The sequence below is a fragment of the Embiotoca jacksoni genome, unplaced genomic scaffold (assembly GCF_022577435.1).
Source record: "Embiotoca jacksoni isolate LCO1_2020_lvr unplaced genomic scaffold, fEmbJac1.0.p SCAF_13, whole genome shotgun sequence".
NCBI lineage: Eukaryota > Metazoa > Chordata > Actinopteri > Embiotocidae > Embiotoca > Embiotoca jacksoni.
This window is the reverse complement of record NW_027185263.1, coordinates 15,718,365-15,732,163: the sequence shown is the minus strand read 5'-3', so window position 1 is coordinate 15,732,163 and position 13,799 is coordinate 15,718,365. Positions and strand designations below refer to the sequence as shown.

Genomic DNA, 13,799 nt, shown 5'->3' with positions numbered 1-13,799 from the left:
AGACTTTGTCTCCGTCACCTCCGACCAGTAATTCTCCTTCGACCCCTCTAATCAAAAAAGACGTTTGTGTGCCGATCTGATTTTCACCATTCTGACTAAAGTCTTGAGACTGTTGTGGTCAAAATAACATTTTATTCATCTGATTCCCCCAAAAAATGTGAAGTGTTTATAAAGTGGTGATTTTTGGAGTATCAAGTAGTTCTCGTCTTGGACTTGAGATTCTGCCTGAAAGAAATCTAAAGCAGAAAGACTGAAGCAGTGAAGGTTCAGCCTTTGGATGACCCATAAAAACACCAAACCTCTTCAAGTATGTGGCAGGAAGACGAGATGCAGAGCAAGGTCTAAATGAAAGCACATTATTGACATCAATACCCGCTGGACGGATGTGTAGACTCCTCAATGGACAGGGAAAAAAAAAAGAGAAATAGAGAAAAGAAATTTTCAATAAAAACAGAATTAAAAAAAGAAAATATGTGACTTTGCTATTTTTCTAAATGGCTTCTACTTTTCCTGCTGGAAGAATTTGATTCAGAAGAAATGTGTTAACTTGTAATATTTTCAGAAATAGAAATGCGTGCTTATTAAAAACACAAATGTACATTAGCAAAAGATTAATACAGCTTTTATATTTAAGGTTTACTTTTTAATTCACTATTTCCACTACATATTAACTTCCTGCAAAGAAACAGCGATCAAAGAGAATCAGAAGAAAAATAAGCAGACAGACTGAAATAAATTACTTTCACCTTCAAATTTTGAAGCTAAGATTTACAAAAAAGAAAAAAAAAACAATCTGATGTTCTTTAAAAATCAAGATTTGACTCTAATACTTTATTCAGCTCTGATACTAAAAGCACAGTGAAACAGCTAAAGGTTGCTCCCTCAACATGTTATGAGCACGTGTGACAACTGATTGAACATGTTCGTAAATCTAGTCTTATTATTTGTGGAATATCATGACACATTAAAACATCTGTGGAGGCTTCGGGATCATCTCATTGTAAAATTTCACTGAACGATTTTTGAACGTTTTAAAATCCACAGCTACTTTCAAGTTACAGTACACGACCGTTGAGTCACATATAAAAAGAGACGGACAGAACACCGACACATATCGACACGCGACGGACGAAGCCGCCCAACGCTTTGCCCGATTAGGATTCCTCTCTGACCGGAGTGCAGCCGGAGAAAAAACTGTTCTGAAAACTGGTCAGGATTCGTTTCTTCCTCTTGAGGAAGCTGACCGTTGTTCTGTCCTCATCATCGTCGCCGTCGCTCTCCTCTTCCTCCTCTTCCAAGATGGGCTCCCTGAACAAATTCAGCTCGGCGGTGGGGTGTCCCATGTCTCCGATTTCTTTTAGCACCTAGATGGTTACAAGCGAATAACAGTATTGTCATCTCTGGATTACATCCTTTAAAATGTTACATGTCACACAAAATACGGCATGAAAAACTACATTTACGCAGTTTTTACGATCACCGTCAGCCGCTTGTTAGAAATGTAGATTTGTAGTGTTTTTCTTAAAGAACAGGAGCAATAAAGTACCAAGTCATGTCCTCTATGTATTCCAGTCTTCTCTTGTGCTGCTCAGTCTTATCAAGGAGCCAGCTTACCTTCTTAGTGGGCGTGCAGGACGGCGGCTTGAAGAAGGTGATGTTGTCGGGGCTGGCGGTCGCGGCTTCCTGAAGAGACACGGAGACTCGAGGTGCGTTTTCTGTGCGACTCGCATCCTGAAACGAGAACGATGTTTGTTGTTCCGTGTTTTCATGAAAGGAATTCAAGCGTTTAACAAAGCACATCAAAATGTTCCCGTCAGTGAGAATCTGACTGGACAGAGACATGTCTGAGGGACATATTTGGTGGTTTTAGGATCCTCCCTCAAGAAAATCAGTTATTTTTAAATTAAAATTATGCAACTTTGCATTATTTTTGACCATTATTATTATTATTATTATTGTTATTTCTACCATATCTGTGTCGAGCTGGGGAAGATAATTAATAAAAACTCAAAAAGCTTGAGGTCAAAACTTGCTACAGAAAACCACATGGGAACAACTACAACCATTAAATATGAGAAATGAACTTAAATCAGTATCGATGCCCTCAATAAAGATTTTACAGTATTTCAGCCCGAGTGCTGCATCTTAACCTCATGATGGTCAAGAAAAACCCGCCATGAATCCACATTACATGATGTCATTACATCTTACTGGTTGGGGTATTAAATGTGGTAATGTGCTTGTTTATCAAAAGGAACATTTGATTGTGATGAGCTCACGCTGCATGAGGTCATTAGTATCTTAACATTTCAAGTTCAGTGGAGCGTTCCAAACACAAACCCAGACAATCCCACTGATGAAAAGTCTGGTTTATAAACACAGAGAAGTGATATGGAAATTTTGTTTGCATGAAATGGTAATTAATTTAGATTTTCCAATTAAATACTTTCAAAATATCCCCTCTCAAAAAGCTAAGAAACACTGGTGTGAGAAAGAGTGTTAAATGTGTCCACATCAACGAGCCATTTTCATGTGTTCCGGTCGGCGGGAGATTTCTGATGATCAGCTGTTTACGACGAAAGCTTTCTTTTTCTGACACGACATACCAACAAGTTGTTGTTAACTGACCTCAGCAGGCTCCTCTCTGTCCATGTTTCGACACTTCTCGTGATCACACTGGCAGTTCTCTCCGCATGTCGTCTTTCCTTTGCGGCACCGGCACTGCTTGTTGCTGCAGCGTCCTTTACACGCACACTACAGAAAGACAAACGGCTTCGCATCATAAGGAACCAAACTCTCATTTACAGCTCAGCACCTTTAGAGATACATGGAACCAGCTGAGATTTAGTTTGACACTATTTTCTAGTGCATTTTCTGAACAATGTGACATTTTTAGTGAAATGAGATCTGAGCGTCTTTAGCTATCAGCAGGCTGATTAAATATCCTGGATCTGATTCTTTCTCCCTCTTTGAGATCTGTCTGAGATCCCCGAGGACCGTCAGGGTCTGCACACAAATGATCAGACTGAAGTTGACCCAGATCTTCATCCCAGTCTTACCCCGGTTGTTTTGGGTTTCTTTGAGTTTCTGCGTCCCTTCTCGGGTTTCTCGGGTCGCCACTCGTCGCCTTCCTCCTCGTCCTCATCCTCACTGGGTGACATCAGCTCCTCCATGCTGATGGTCATGTTCAGCGGAGCTTTAGCTGTGGTGGAGCGCTTCGATTTTGGCTTTTGATTAAACAAAACGCAAGAAAGGGACAATGAACAAAATCAGACTTTAAAAAAAACACAAAAAAACAACAACACTGCAACTCTGACATTAAAAACGGAAGCAAACTTACTTTTGGAGGAACATACTCAAATGAGTCTTCTGGGCTCTTTTCCTGCTTAATGGTCGGCAGAAGGAGTTTCCTCCCACTCGGCCGGTGGAGCAGTGAGAATTTCTAAAGAAGGAAATAGCCGACATGTTTGGGTTTGGGCCAATCACAACGCTTCAGTAAAGAGAAACGCAGCACTTTATTTAAAACAGCTCGTCATCGTTACTTTAAACTGCGCTCATCATCAGATGCGTGCTATTCATCATAGTGGTCAACTTGACAGTCAAAGATAATAAAAGCAGATTGGAAAACCATCTTCACAGTTACCTGTCTGTACTGATCATTCTGCTCCACCAGTTTCTGGTTCTGCTCACTCAGTTCTCTGAGCTTTTCAAGCTCTTCCTCCTGTAACGATGTCACAAACACATTTCTGAGTGATTTCTCCTAAAAAAAAAAGTGGACTCGCAGGTTGATCAACATCAAACTCACAGCTCTGGAACCAGAGAAGACAAACCTGAACTTTGAGGCGTTGGAGAAGCTCCTTCTCCTTTGAACTCTCCTCATCTTCCTGCTGCGTTTCATTTGACCCTCCACATATGGGTTTGTTCTGCAGCTGGTTAAGGAGGTAAAAGACCTGCAGAAAGAATAGAAAACAAAGGTAAATGTAGGGAACAATACTGATTACACTATATTATACTATATATAGATATATATCTATATATCTATATATAGATATATATATATATAGTATACAGGTGTAGCACCTTCTCTTGATGCCTCTGCTCGAGCTCCACCAGCTGCTCTTGGTGCTCCATGTCCATGGTTGACATCACGGTCCTCTCGTCAGCCAGCATCTTCCTATAATCCTGTGCAGTTCCTCTCTCCTGTTTCATTTCACTCTCCAGCTTGGCGCCGGCTGTTTTAGCAGACAACAGCTAGAGAAAGAGAATATTTGATTGGTTTTTGACGGGTATTGAAAATGCAAACAAACGCTACCAAACATCGTAACCTCAATCAGTTCATGGTAGCCATGGATTGTATAATAGCGTACGAGTATCTGCTCACCTCAGACATCAGGACCCGGATGGCACACTTGGCATCGACAATGCTCGTGATGCCGTCTATGCGTTGTTTCAAACGTCCCTCGCCGTCTGCGACCAGAAGCTTCTGCTGGAGGTCAGCTATCTGGGCATTCCTGTAAAGATACAAATCTCTCTGCAGATCTTCAAACTTTTACAGTGCGGCAAAAAGGTACAAAACAAGCTCAGACCTTTCTGTAGTACTTATTTTTGTCAAATAAAGAAGTCTCTAAGTGCACTGTTAAGTGTCTCTAGTCGGTAGTGACACATCTGGCAGAGCAGATGTTAAAGTCTTTAAATGAAACTAACTTTTGCTGAATAGAATAGCTTAAATGAGGCGGAACAATAGCACAGGCAAAACAAAGTCATAAAGTCAGTTAACCCTTTCGACAACCTTTAGCCATCACACACTCTTCATTACAAACTGTCACTTGGAAAGAGACGGAAAGGAAATCCCACCTTCAGGTCGATACGAGTACAATTAATGACGCTCAAATACAAAAATACAAAGCTGGTTTGTTTGACTGACCTGAGGCCCATTTCCGTCTCCAGGTTCTCCACCTGTTTGGTCAGAGGTGTCTCCAGCGCTCCCTGGGTCTCCAGCTCAGAGATGATCAGCGTCCGGCGCTAAATGAAGCGAGGGATTTAACACGTTTAATCTGCTAGCGCAGCGGATGTCTCACGTTTTGTGCATCTCCTCATGAGTGTGTGTGCTTTGCAGCGCAGCTTTCTCGGCTCACCCTGATTTTGGCACGAGGTCTCTCTCCAGCTTCTATCTGCTGTTTGAGGTGGTTGATCTCCTGGGCCAAGGCCTTCCTGTCCTCCAGCAGATCATTGAGGTGGCGCCGTGCCTCCTCTGTGCTCACCAGCACCTCCACTTCGTTGAGAAGCCACGTCTGATGACAGAAACGCAAGATTACAACGGCCAACGGCTATAATGACTTTGCCAGCGGTCATGTTCTGAAAGTGTTAATTGTCTGAAACACTCTCGAGCTGGATAAAAGAGATGAAATACGAGCCACTGTAACGACCGAGAAGCCCTGGAAGCAGGTTTTACTACCTTGACTCTTGTAGCAGCTCCCTCGATGCCTTTGTTCTGGGAATCTTTACGCTTCTCTGCCACCTCGCTTCTCTTCTGCAGGGCGTCTTTCAGCCTCCTGTTTGCAGCCGCAGCCTGTAGCAAAGAAAAACAGACACGTCTATCCTGTTAAAAGACACCCTGGTAGGTTTCATGAATGTTCTAAGAAAGAAAGAAAGAAAAAAAAAAAAGAAAGAAAGAAAAAAAAAAAAAACACACCACAACAATAACACCACCTCACCTCTTCAGTTTTACGACGTAGGACGTTGGCCTGTTTCTGGAAGTCTCTCTCCAGTTTAAGCAGCTCATACTGGCGTTTACGATCCTATAAAACAGGAAAAATAAAGTGTAACCTTCAAGAAGCAGCCGTGTGTGACTGGTTCGATCCCTGCAGTGTCTTAAGAACTTTATAATCTCCACTTACCTTCTCCTTCAGCTGCAGCACCTCCCTGTCCTTCTTGTTCTTCCACTGTCTGAATTTCTCGGAGTCATCTCTCATCTGCCTCATCAGCTGCGTACGCTGGTTCTTCATAGCCTATCAGAACACAGTGTTACTTGGATATGCCGTCTGCGGCTTCCACATATAGTGTTAAATATTAGTAATGCGGCATTGATTTCCGAGTTGTGATGTTCTGTTACAATAATAATAATGTTCTGTCTAATTGCCCCATGACGTACAGCTCATGAGATGGCATAGCACAAAATCCATTTTTCATATTGTAAAAAAACAATACTACATAATTAATGCCCGTGTCACTATTCAAGAAGCTCAAAATTGGGAAAAGAAATCCTTACTTGTATCTCCTGCATGAGCTTGCTAACTTTCTGTACAGATGACTCTTTGAGTTTCAGCAGTTTGGACTGCTCCAGAAGCTTCTTCTTCATGTCTACCAGCTGACCCTCGAGCTCCTGCAGCCTCTTCCTCCGCTGCTCGCTGAGCCTAGACGAACGGCCAATGATCACGTGTAAATATTTCACATATCTTGGTATGAATTACCGCAAGCACAACCAAACCGCAGCCAAAAAAAAAGAGAAAAGTGTTCATACTTAGCAAAGTTGGAGTCTTTTTTTGCCGACTGAAGTGCCAAAACGAGTTCCTCTTTCTCCTTCTGCAGTGAATCCACTGACGACTGGAGACTATGAAAATTTTTCTGGAGGACAACATGTCAAGAAGATTAAAATCGGTCTATTGTTTCACGGCGTTAAGAAAATATGGCTAACAATTCTTGCCATTACACAAAGAGTCCAGTGAGTGGTACAGCTTCACAAATAATACATGATTTTAGAAGTAATAAGAGATTTCCCAAGTAACGATACAAAGTTTCATGACTATAATAATTTGGTGTCACTCATTTAATACAAAGTTTCCTCAAGTTCTTCTAATAGCTGGAATATAATTGACTTCAAAGTGTTTGTGTGGGTCAAAGAGACAAAGTCCTGTCACCTGGTGCTCCGACTGCATCGGCTCCAGCTGGCTGTCATTCTGACACATTTTCCGCACAAACGCTTCCTTCAAACTCAAAACTTTGTTGAGCTCGATCAGTTCCTTGGAGAGCTGGGCTTGCCGCAGTGCATGATGGGTTGTGAACACCTCCGGGGAGTCCTTTAGTGCATTGACGTCCTGTTAGACAAGTGTTAAAGGTGGGACACATCATTTACATTTGGTTTGGAAACAAACTACGAGATGAAGAGAGAAAAATACTCAATTGCCTCGTCAAATTCAAAAAAAGCTCTACAAAGTGTGCCTGTTCATTAAAAGAGCAAACACGACAACGCACCGATGAAGACTCATCTGCCGAGTTCTTGCTGCCGTTCCCAGACAGGTCAGGTGCATCCTCTCCTGCAGCCATGGCATCAATGGAGGCGGCGATGCCTGCGCTCTCATCCTTAGAAAGCAAACAAACAGGAAACCGTGAAATTCAATGTTTTTAACAGTCGGATTAACGGCGTTGAATTTGAGCAGTCGCAACGTAAGCTGATAAAATATTTTCAGCAAATTGCATTTGGTGTCACAGTTGGATAATCTATTTTATATTTTTAATTCAGGCCATTTTGCCTATAGAAAGTCAAATATAATATCCAAATCAAAATTCATCATTTTACATCCTGCTTTCCTTCTGTTGGATTACAGTGGAAGCCGACTCGTGTACCTTGAGCTCCAAGATGATTTCTTGCAGGTTCTTCATCACCTCCACGTTCTCCTTCATCTTCTGGTCCTCCAGCGTCTCCAACACTGTCTCAAGATCAACTGTACATCTGAAAAAAAGAAATGGAATTATTGCTTTGCAGTTGTACATCAAGTTGCAATTTACATCAATATCTGTCAATAGCAGATGTAATGAAGATTTTGAAGGAATCCTTATACGTGTTCACATGCTCGGTCAATAACGCTGATTGACAGCAGACAGTGATTCAAATATGGATGTTGCTGCCAAGAATCGTAGATGGTTCACACATTTTCAAACACAGGATCTTTACAAGTGTCACCAATTCACTTTCTGACCAAAAGGGAAATGTCTCCTTCTGTTCTGGACGGATAAATGTTTCGAGAAAATGATGACGTCAGTGACGTTAACGTTTTCTTATTAGACAAAACTTAGTGCATGAATTTTGGAGTTTTGGCTGCAAATGTAGGTCACAGCGACCTTTGACCCCCATATTCAAATCAGTTCATCCTTGAGACCAAGTGGACGTTTGTGGCCAGTTTGAGTAAATTCCTTCAAAGTGTTCTTGCGGTATCTCCCAAAAACATAATGCGTACTATGGCTGCGGCTTTCTCTGGTGCGCAGGAACAAAACAAAAACAAACAAAGCGTGTGACTCAAAACATGAATTGTGGTCAGGTTCAACAAGAAACCGCTGAAATCCTGAACAAAACTGACTGAAGCCATTGAAAAGTGAACACAACCTTTAACTGAAATAGCGAACGGGCGTTTTCAGAATCCCCCTGAAGCTTCGTGAGACCCGTCGTAAAGCTTTACTTACGCTGCATGGTGCTGCAGTTGTTCCAGTTTGCTTTGTAGTTTCTCATTTGCTTGTTCTGTCTATAAAACAAAAGCAAACACAGCGTGATTAACATGATGGATGACAGTGTAACAGAACAGATACATTAAAACAAAACAAATCTTTTTTTTAAATTATTATTATTATTATTATTATTATTTTTTAACATTAATATCAATTGTTTTGTGTTTTTCCAACTCGCGCACAAAAGAGCTGATTTTCCCCGGCATAGCTAGTTAGTTTTCCAATCAGCTTTCGTCAGTGACTTTGCAGAGCGGTTGAGTAAAGGCTGCTTCGGTCCGGCTCACCATAATGATCTTCTCGAACATGAAGGCCGTCTGTCCAGCTGCTTCACTCAGCTCTCTGCTCAGCTTATTGTTCTCGTCCTGCAGAGCGCGGTTCCTTTCCAGCAGCTTAGTCACATTGTCCGCTGACTCTGGCCTGTAACCAGGACACCGAGGGACCGTTACGGCCTTTTGTAATGGGAAACATTTACCCTGGTTTACTCTGAAATGTCATGTCTTACCCAGAGAGGACCGGAGCTACTCCTCCACGTGCATGAAGCAGCATCACCTGCAGCTCTTGAACCTATACAAGTGTATAAATCAAAACAGTTGGACCATGTACGACACTTTAGACGGAGGGAAATATATTTGATAAATTGTAATCAGATCTCTCGCCAAAATGGGTGTAACACAAAAAGAAAATCCAACTAAATGAATAACTGGACTGCAAACCTGCAGCACAACACCAACAGTGGCAGTTTAAGATCTGAGAATAAAGCCATACTATTGCACCTGTTGCTTCAGACGTTTCGTTTCGGCAACTCTGGGATCAACATTCACAATAGGTTTGTTTTTAATCTTGCGAGCTCTGTCAGCGTATCGCAGAGTGTTGATGGTTTCCTCCATGTTGGAGTCGGCAGGGCTGGTGCAAGCAATCATCAAAGTGTGGCTATTGCCTCCCAAAGAATCTGAGGACAGACACACAAAACACAACAACAAAGGTACAATTATTCTGCAGTCATTTACTCTGCTGCAACGCTACTGCTTTGAAGAATAGGAAGCAGCAATGCTGCTTTTAAAAACTAAAAACTAAGGCTACACACGAACAATATACAACCAACAGTGAACAATGTGATCCATGCAGTATCAAAATGTTTCCACGATGTAATAAAAGAACAGAAGTTTTCCATTTGATTTTAGTCTGACGGTCTTGAAAGAGAGAATGGTACCTAAGACTGACCTAATGGCCCCGAAGTAACTTGAACATCTAAATCAAAGCTTACCTTGTAGCAGGCGGGTGAGCTTTGAGTCTCTATAAGGGACAAAGGTGTTTTTCTTGCTTTCATCCCCCAAAGCACTGATCACATTACCCAAAGACAAAAGGCCGCGATTGATGCTGATGCCTGCAGATAAAAATGAACAGCATCACAATAAAAGTGCTGTTATCAAAGAGGCAATTTCCGTATTAAGAAACAGAGTATACACAACGTATATACCAGCACTTGTAATCACACATGTAGAATCACACATTAACGGCTAACATTGACTGTGGAGACCGCAGGAAAAACTGATTTTGGTTACCTTCCTTCAAACGATCTCCTTCCGCTTTGGTTTTCTTTTGTCTCTCTGAACCCGCCAGATCGACAAGGTGCAGCTTTGAAACAACCGAGTCCACTCTGCAACAGAAGATTGCACAAATAAATAACTTGCCAGCGGGACTTTTTGTTGCTTTAACACTAATGTGGACCAGCAGATACACAGCAGCCCAATTTCAGGAGCAATGTCATATGGTATCATTACAAAAGCAGCATTTCCATTTCATTCTCATGATCTAATATTACCCTGGACAGATGAGAAACTGCTTCTTTTTCTGCACTATTTAGTACTTATTCCATCAGTTTGCAGTTTCTCAGAAAACCTCCAACATCTCCTCTGGGCAAGCGCTGAGCATGAGGACAAACAACTTATTGTAAACAGGTTCAGGAAATTCAAATGTGATAATATAACAACATCCCAAGGCAAAAACGGTTTCCACAGCATGAAGTTATAATGTTTAAAACAAGACAGCAGCCAACACCCTGAACAGATACATACACACACACACACACACACACACATATATATATATATATATACACCCACACACGATGATGCAATGGGGTTTTTTTTTACAATCATCGTATAGGCAGCAGTCAACATGTATTCCATCCATGTGCAGGTCATTGAGTGTCACACATTTGTTATAACGGAGATAACCAGCAAACTAACTTGTCTTTCCCTCTGCGCTGCTCCAGTGTGATGGTGAAGATAGCATGGGACCGTGAAGAAGCAGCGTTCATCGCTGTGGAGCCAACAGTGCGAGCGGAGTTTCCGAGCTCCAGACATCCAACCATCTCAGTGGCCGACGACACCCGCCTCTCAGTTAACCCGACAATCTGGAAAGAAGTGATATTTTCAATAAAAACACAAGCAGACACCAAGTTAGAGAATTAGACATGGATGTAGTTTATTGAGCTTTGTTCGTCTATTTGAAATAAACCTCATTGTGGGTTTTCACTCTTAACGTGTCAGTCACTCACCTTTATACCATCTTTAGGGTCCTCCCGGATGCTGATAGACGGTTTATCTTTAGATGAACACAGCAAGTCCAGTATATCTTCATTATAGATCTACAATCAAGACAAAAAACATTAACTCACTTAATTTCAAGGGGCTATTGTTGCCATGAAATGACAATTGCTAAATGTCAGGGACCAAAACTAATTTCTCTATTATATACCAAAATAAGTTATTTACAGTGTAAACAACATATGTTCACCAACCTCTAGGTAGGATACTGACAGACAGAAATCACAGTCTGAGCTCTTCTCCCTTTCCTCAAAAATCCTCCTGATAACTCGGGGAATAACTCCGACTGACGGGTCATCCTCTTGAGCTGATGTGTACGTTCCTCCCATGGAGAAGGTCTTTCCTGAGCCCGTCTGTCCATATGCAATAACTGTAGCATGGTAGCCTACCAAAACAGTGGTTTTTTTTTTTAGCAGTGGTGCAAAATGATTCAGAAGGAAAATAAAAATTAACATCATAGCTAAATCAATTATGTTTTATTGATGTATTGTAGGGTAATTCTTCTTTTTGTTGCAGTTAATGATTTAGTCCCTACTGAAGCAGCTTATGTTGCAGATCTTACAGTCACCTCCCAGAAAGGGAGTAAAACCAGAAAGACATTACAATGAATAATCAGGCGAAAAGATAAAACTACCTTTGAAGAGCCCACGCAGTAAGGGGGACACGCACGTATCGAAGACTTCTTCTTGTTCAGCAGTGGCATCAAATACATAATCATAAGTGAATGCCTTCTCTGTGCCAACAATCACCTAACAACAAACAACAAAAGTACATTATTTTTAAAAAAATACCGAGCAGTTTAAGTGCATAATGAAAAACACATTAAATCCAATTTGACGTAATTCCCATTTGTACAAGACAGGACTCTGAACCATAAATGATTGTTGAGCACAGACCTGCTGCTCCCCAGGCACAAAAGTGAGACAGCACTGACATCCCTCGTTGATTTCTTTTTGTACCAACGGGCGACAACGCAGGGCAACCCGCACTGGGATCACCTTCACATCCTCATTTGTCATGATGCAAAATTCCAGTGAAAAACTGTAAATAAAAGAAGAGTTTAACATATACAGGCAGTAGGAGGCCATTGATGGTGTGATATTACATATTTAGAATAGACAGAAGGAGTCATTACAGTCGTTTTCAATTCAAGGCATGATGACTACAACTAAACAGTGTGGACAGTGAACACAATGTCATTCGGTCCAACGGTGATTCCCATTATTGTTCTTTACCGCAGATTAAATAATGAAACATATTATGAACTGCATTAATGGTGGAAGATAATTTAGAAATATCAAACGCAAATTTAGTTAATAAGAATGTTAAACAATGACATGGATGAATTGAATAATACTGAATTTCGAGAGCTTAGTTCTCCTGTGATCGAAAGCTTGAGCATAATGTACATTAGTCTGACCTATGTGCATCAACTGAACATCAATAAAGTGTCATAATATCGCACCAAAAGACAAAAAAAAGAAGAATGTAAAACAGACACAGTCTCTTGTGTTTGTAAAATAAAACTGGAGCTTTAAATACTTCATCCATTGAAGGGACGCCTGGATTAAAACACTAAACTGGAAGATCTGGTCTGAAACGAGCCTCAACGTGGAGGACCACTAGTGTCTCTAAACTGTCTTCACATTAAACAACGTCAGACTGCTGTTTTTATTTATTTATACTTTGTTGTCTGTCACTGAACAGTTTGTTGAGGTGTTACAGCAGGAAGATCTTCTTCGTGGTGAGTCAGTTTGTCTTCGTGTCCAACCAGGTGTTGTCACAGTGTCCAAAGACGGACTCCCTCGGAGCAGCTCCGTGGTTTGTCTCGAGGTGACATCAGTCTACTTTCCGTTCAGACCGAGCTGTGTAATAAAACGCCATCGCCATGGTGGATATTTATTATTTTACACCGGATTATCCGTTTAAATCTTAACGTCCTCTACTACGTGTCTCCCGGGATACAGAAAGCGGCTGGTTATACCTTCATTTCAGCAAAAGACGGACTACAAAACAAGTCGCCATCTTTAGGGTTTAGAAGTGTCTTTTTGTTTGTTTGTTTTTTTTATGTGATCAACGTTACCTTTCCTCGTTTCCTCCAGTGCCAACGTTCAAATATCACGAAACGGCATATAGCGGCTCTGGTTGGTAGTCGACAGCACTAACATCGGACGCACTGAATTAAACGTCTGCCTTTGAACAGAGCTCGTTATTCCGGCCACCTTCAGTCTGTCTCGTCCTTCGGTCGTGTGGTGGAGCTCAGATGTTGTGACTGCCCGCCACTTTCAAACACTCGGCTCCGCCTCCTCTTTCTTCTTCTACTCCGAGTTTAATGGCAGATTAAACGCAAGACGGGCAGCGCTACTGACCTCTACAGGAGAAAAGGAAAAAACACAATATTGGTCGAATACCATTTTTTTTTTTTCTTCCCTGTTAATGAATTTAACATAATCCTGGATGTATCTGAAGGATTCTTCAGTAAAATTCATTAAAGCTTTGAGGCTCAAAAACTCTTTGGGGGGGTTTTTCAGTTTCAAAAACACCAAAATTACAAAACAACCAAACCAATTGTGTGAGGTAGAGTGAAGAGAGCACGAGAGCCCAGGCAACAACATGTGACTCAGTAACTGTGTACCAGACCTACAAAGATTTATTTTTTTTTAAATGGGTAGGGGATTTTTTTTTTTTAAT

At 41.3% G+C, this 13,799-nt stretch overlaps 1 protein-coding gene across 1 annotated transcript; it reads right to left on the bottom strand.

The window, feature by feature from the left end:
- Nucleotides 1-645: 645 nt before the first annotated feature.
- Nucleotides 646-13,408, bottom strand: kif4 (kinesin family member 4). The gene is made up of 31 exons (XM_069145620.1): nt 13,192-13,408; nt 12,005-12,149; nt 11,743-11,857; nt 11,303-11,493; nt 11,060-11,149; nt 10,749-10,915; nt 10,062-10,156; nt 9,764-9,883; nt 9,273-9,448; nt 9,002-9,063; nt 8,784-8,916; nt 8,458-8,516; nt 7,624-7,729; nt 7,252-7,359; nt 6,918-7,094; nt 6,521-6,624; nt 6,269-6,413; nt 5,898-6,008; nt 5,715-5,798; nt 5,456-5,569; nt 5,136-5,291; nt 4,925-5,022; nt 4,382-4,511; nt 4,081-4,251; nt 3,831-3,950; nt 3,644-3,721; nt 3,341-3,442; nt 3,060-3,227; nt 2,629-2,754; nt 1,615-1,731; nt 646-1,364 (listed from the first exon to the last, which is right to left on the bottom strand). The coding sequence occupies exons 2-31, from the start codon at nt 12,125-12,127 to the stop codon at nt 1,155-1,157; spliced, it is 3,756 nt and encodes a 1,251-aa protein (XP_069001721.1). The 5' UTR covers nt 12,128-12,149; nt 13,192-13,408; the 3' UTR covers nt 646-1,154.
- Between the last annotated feature and the right edge of the window lie 391 nt (nt 13,409-13,799).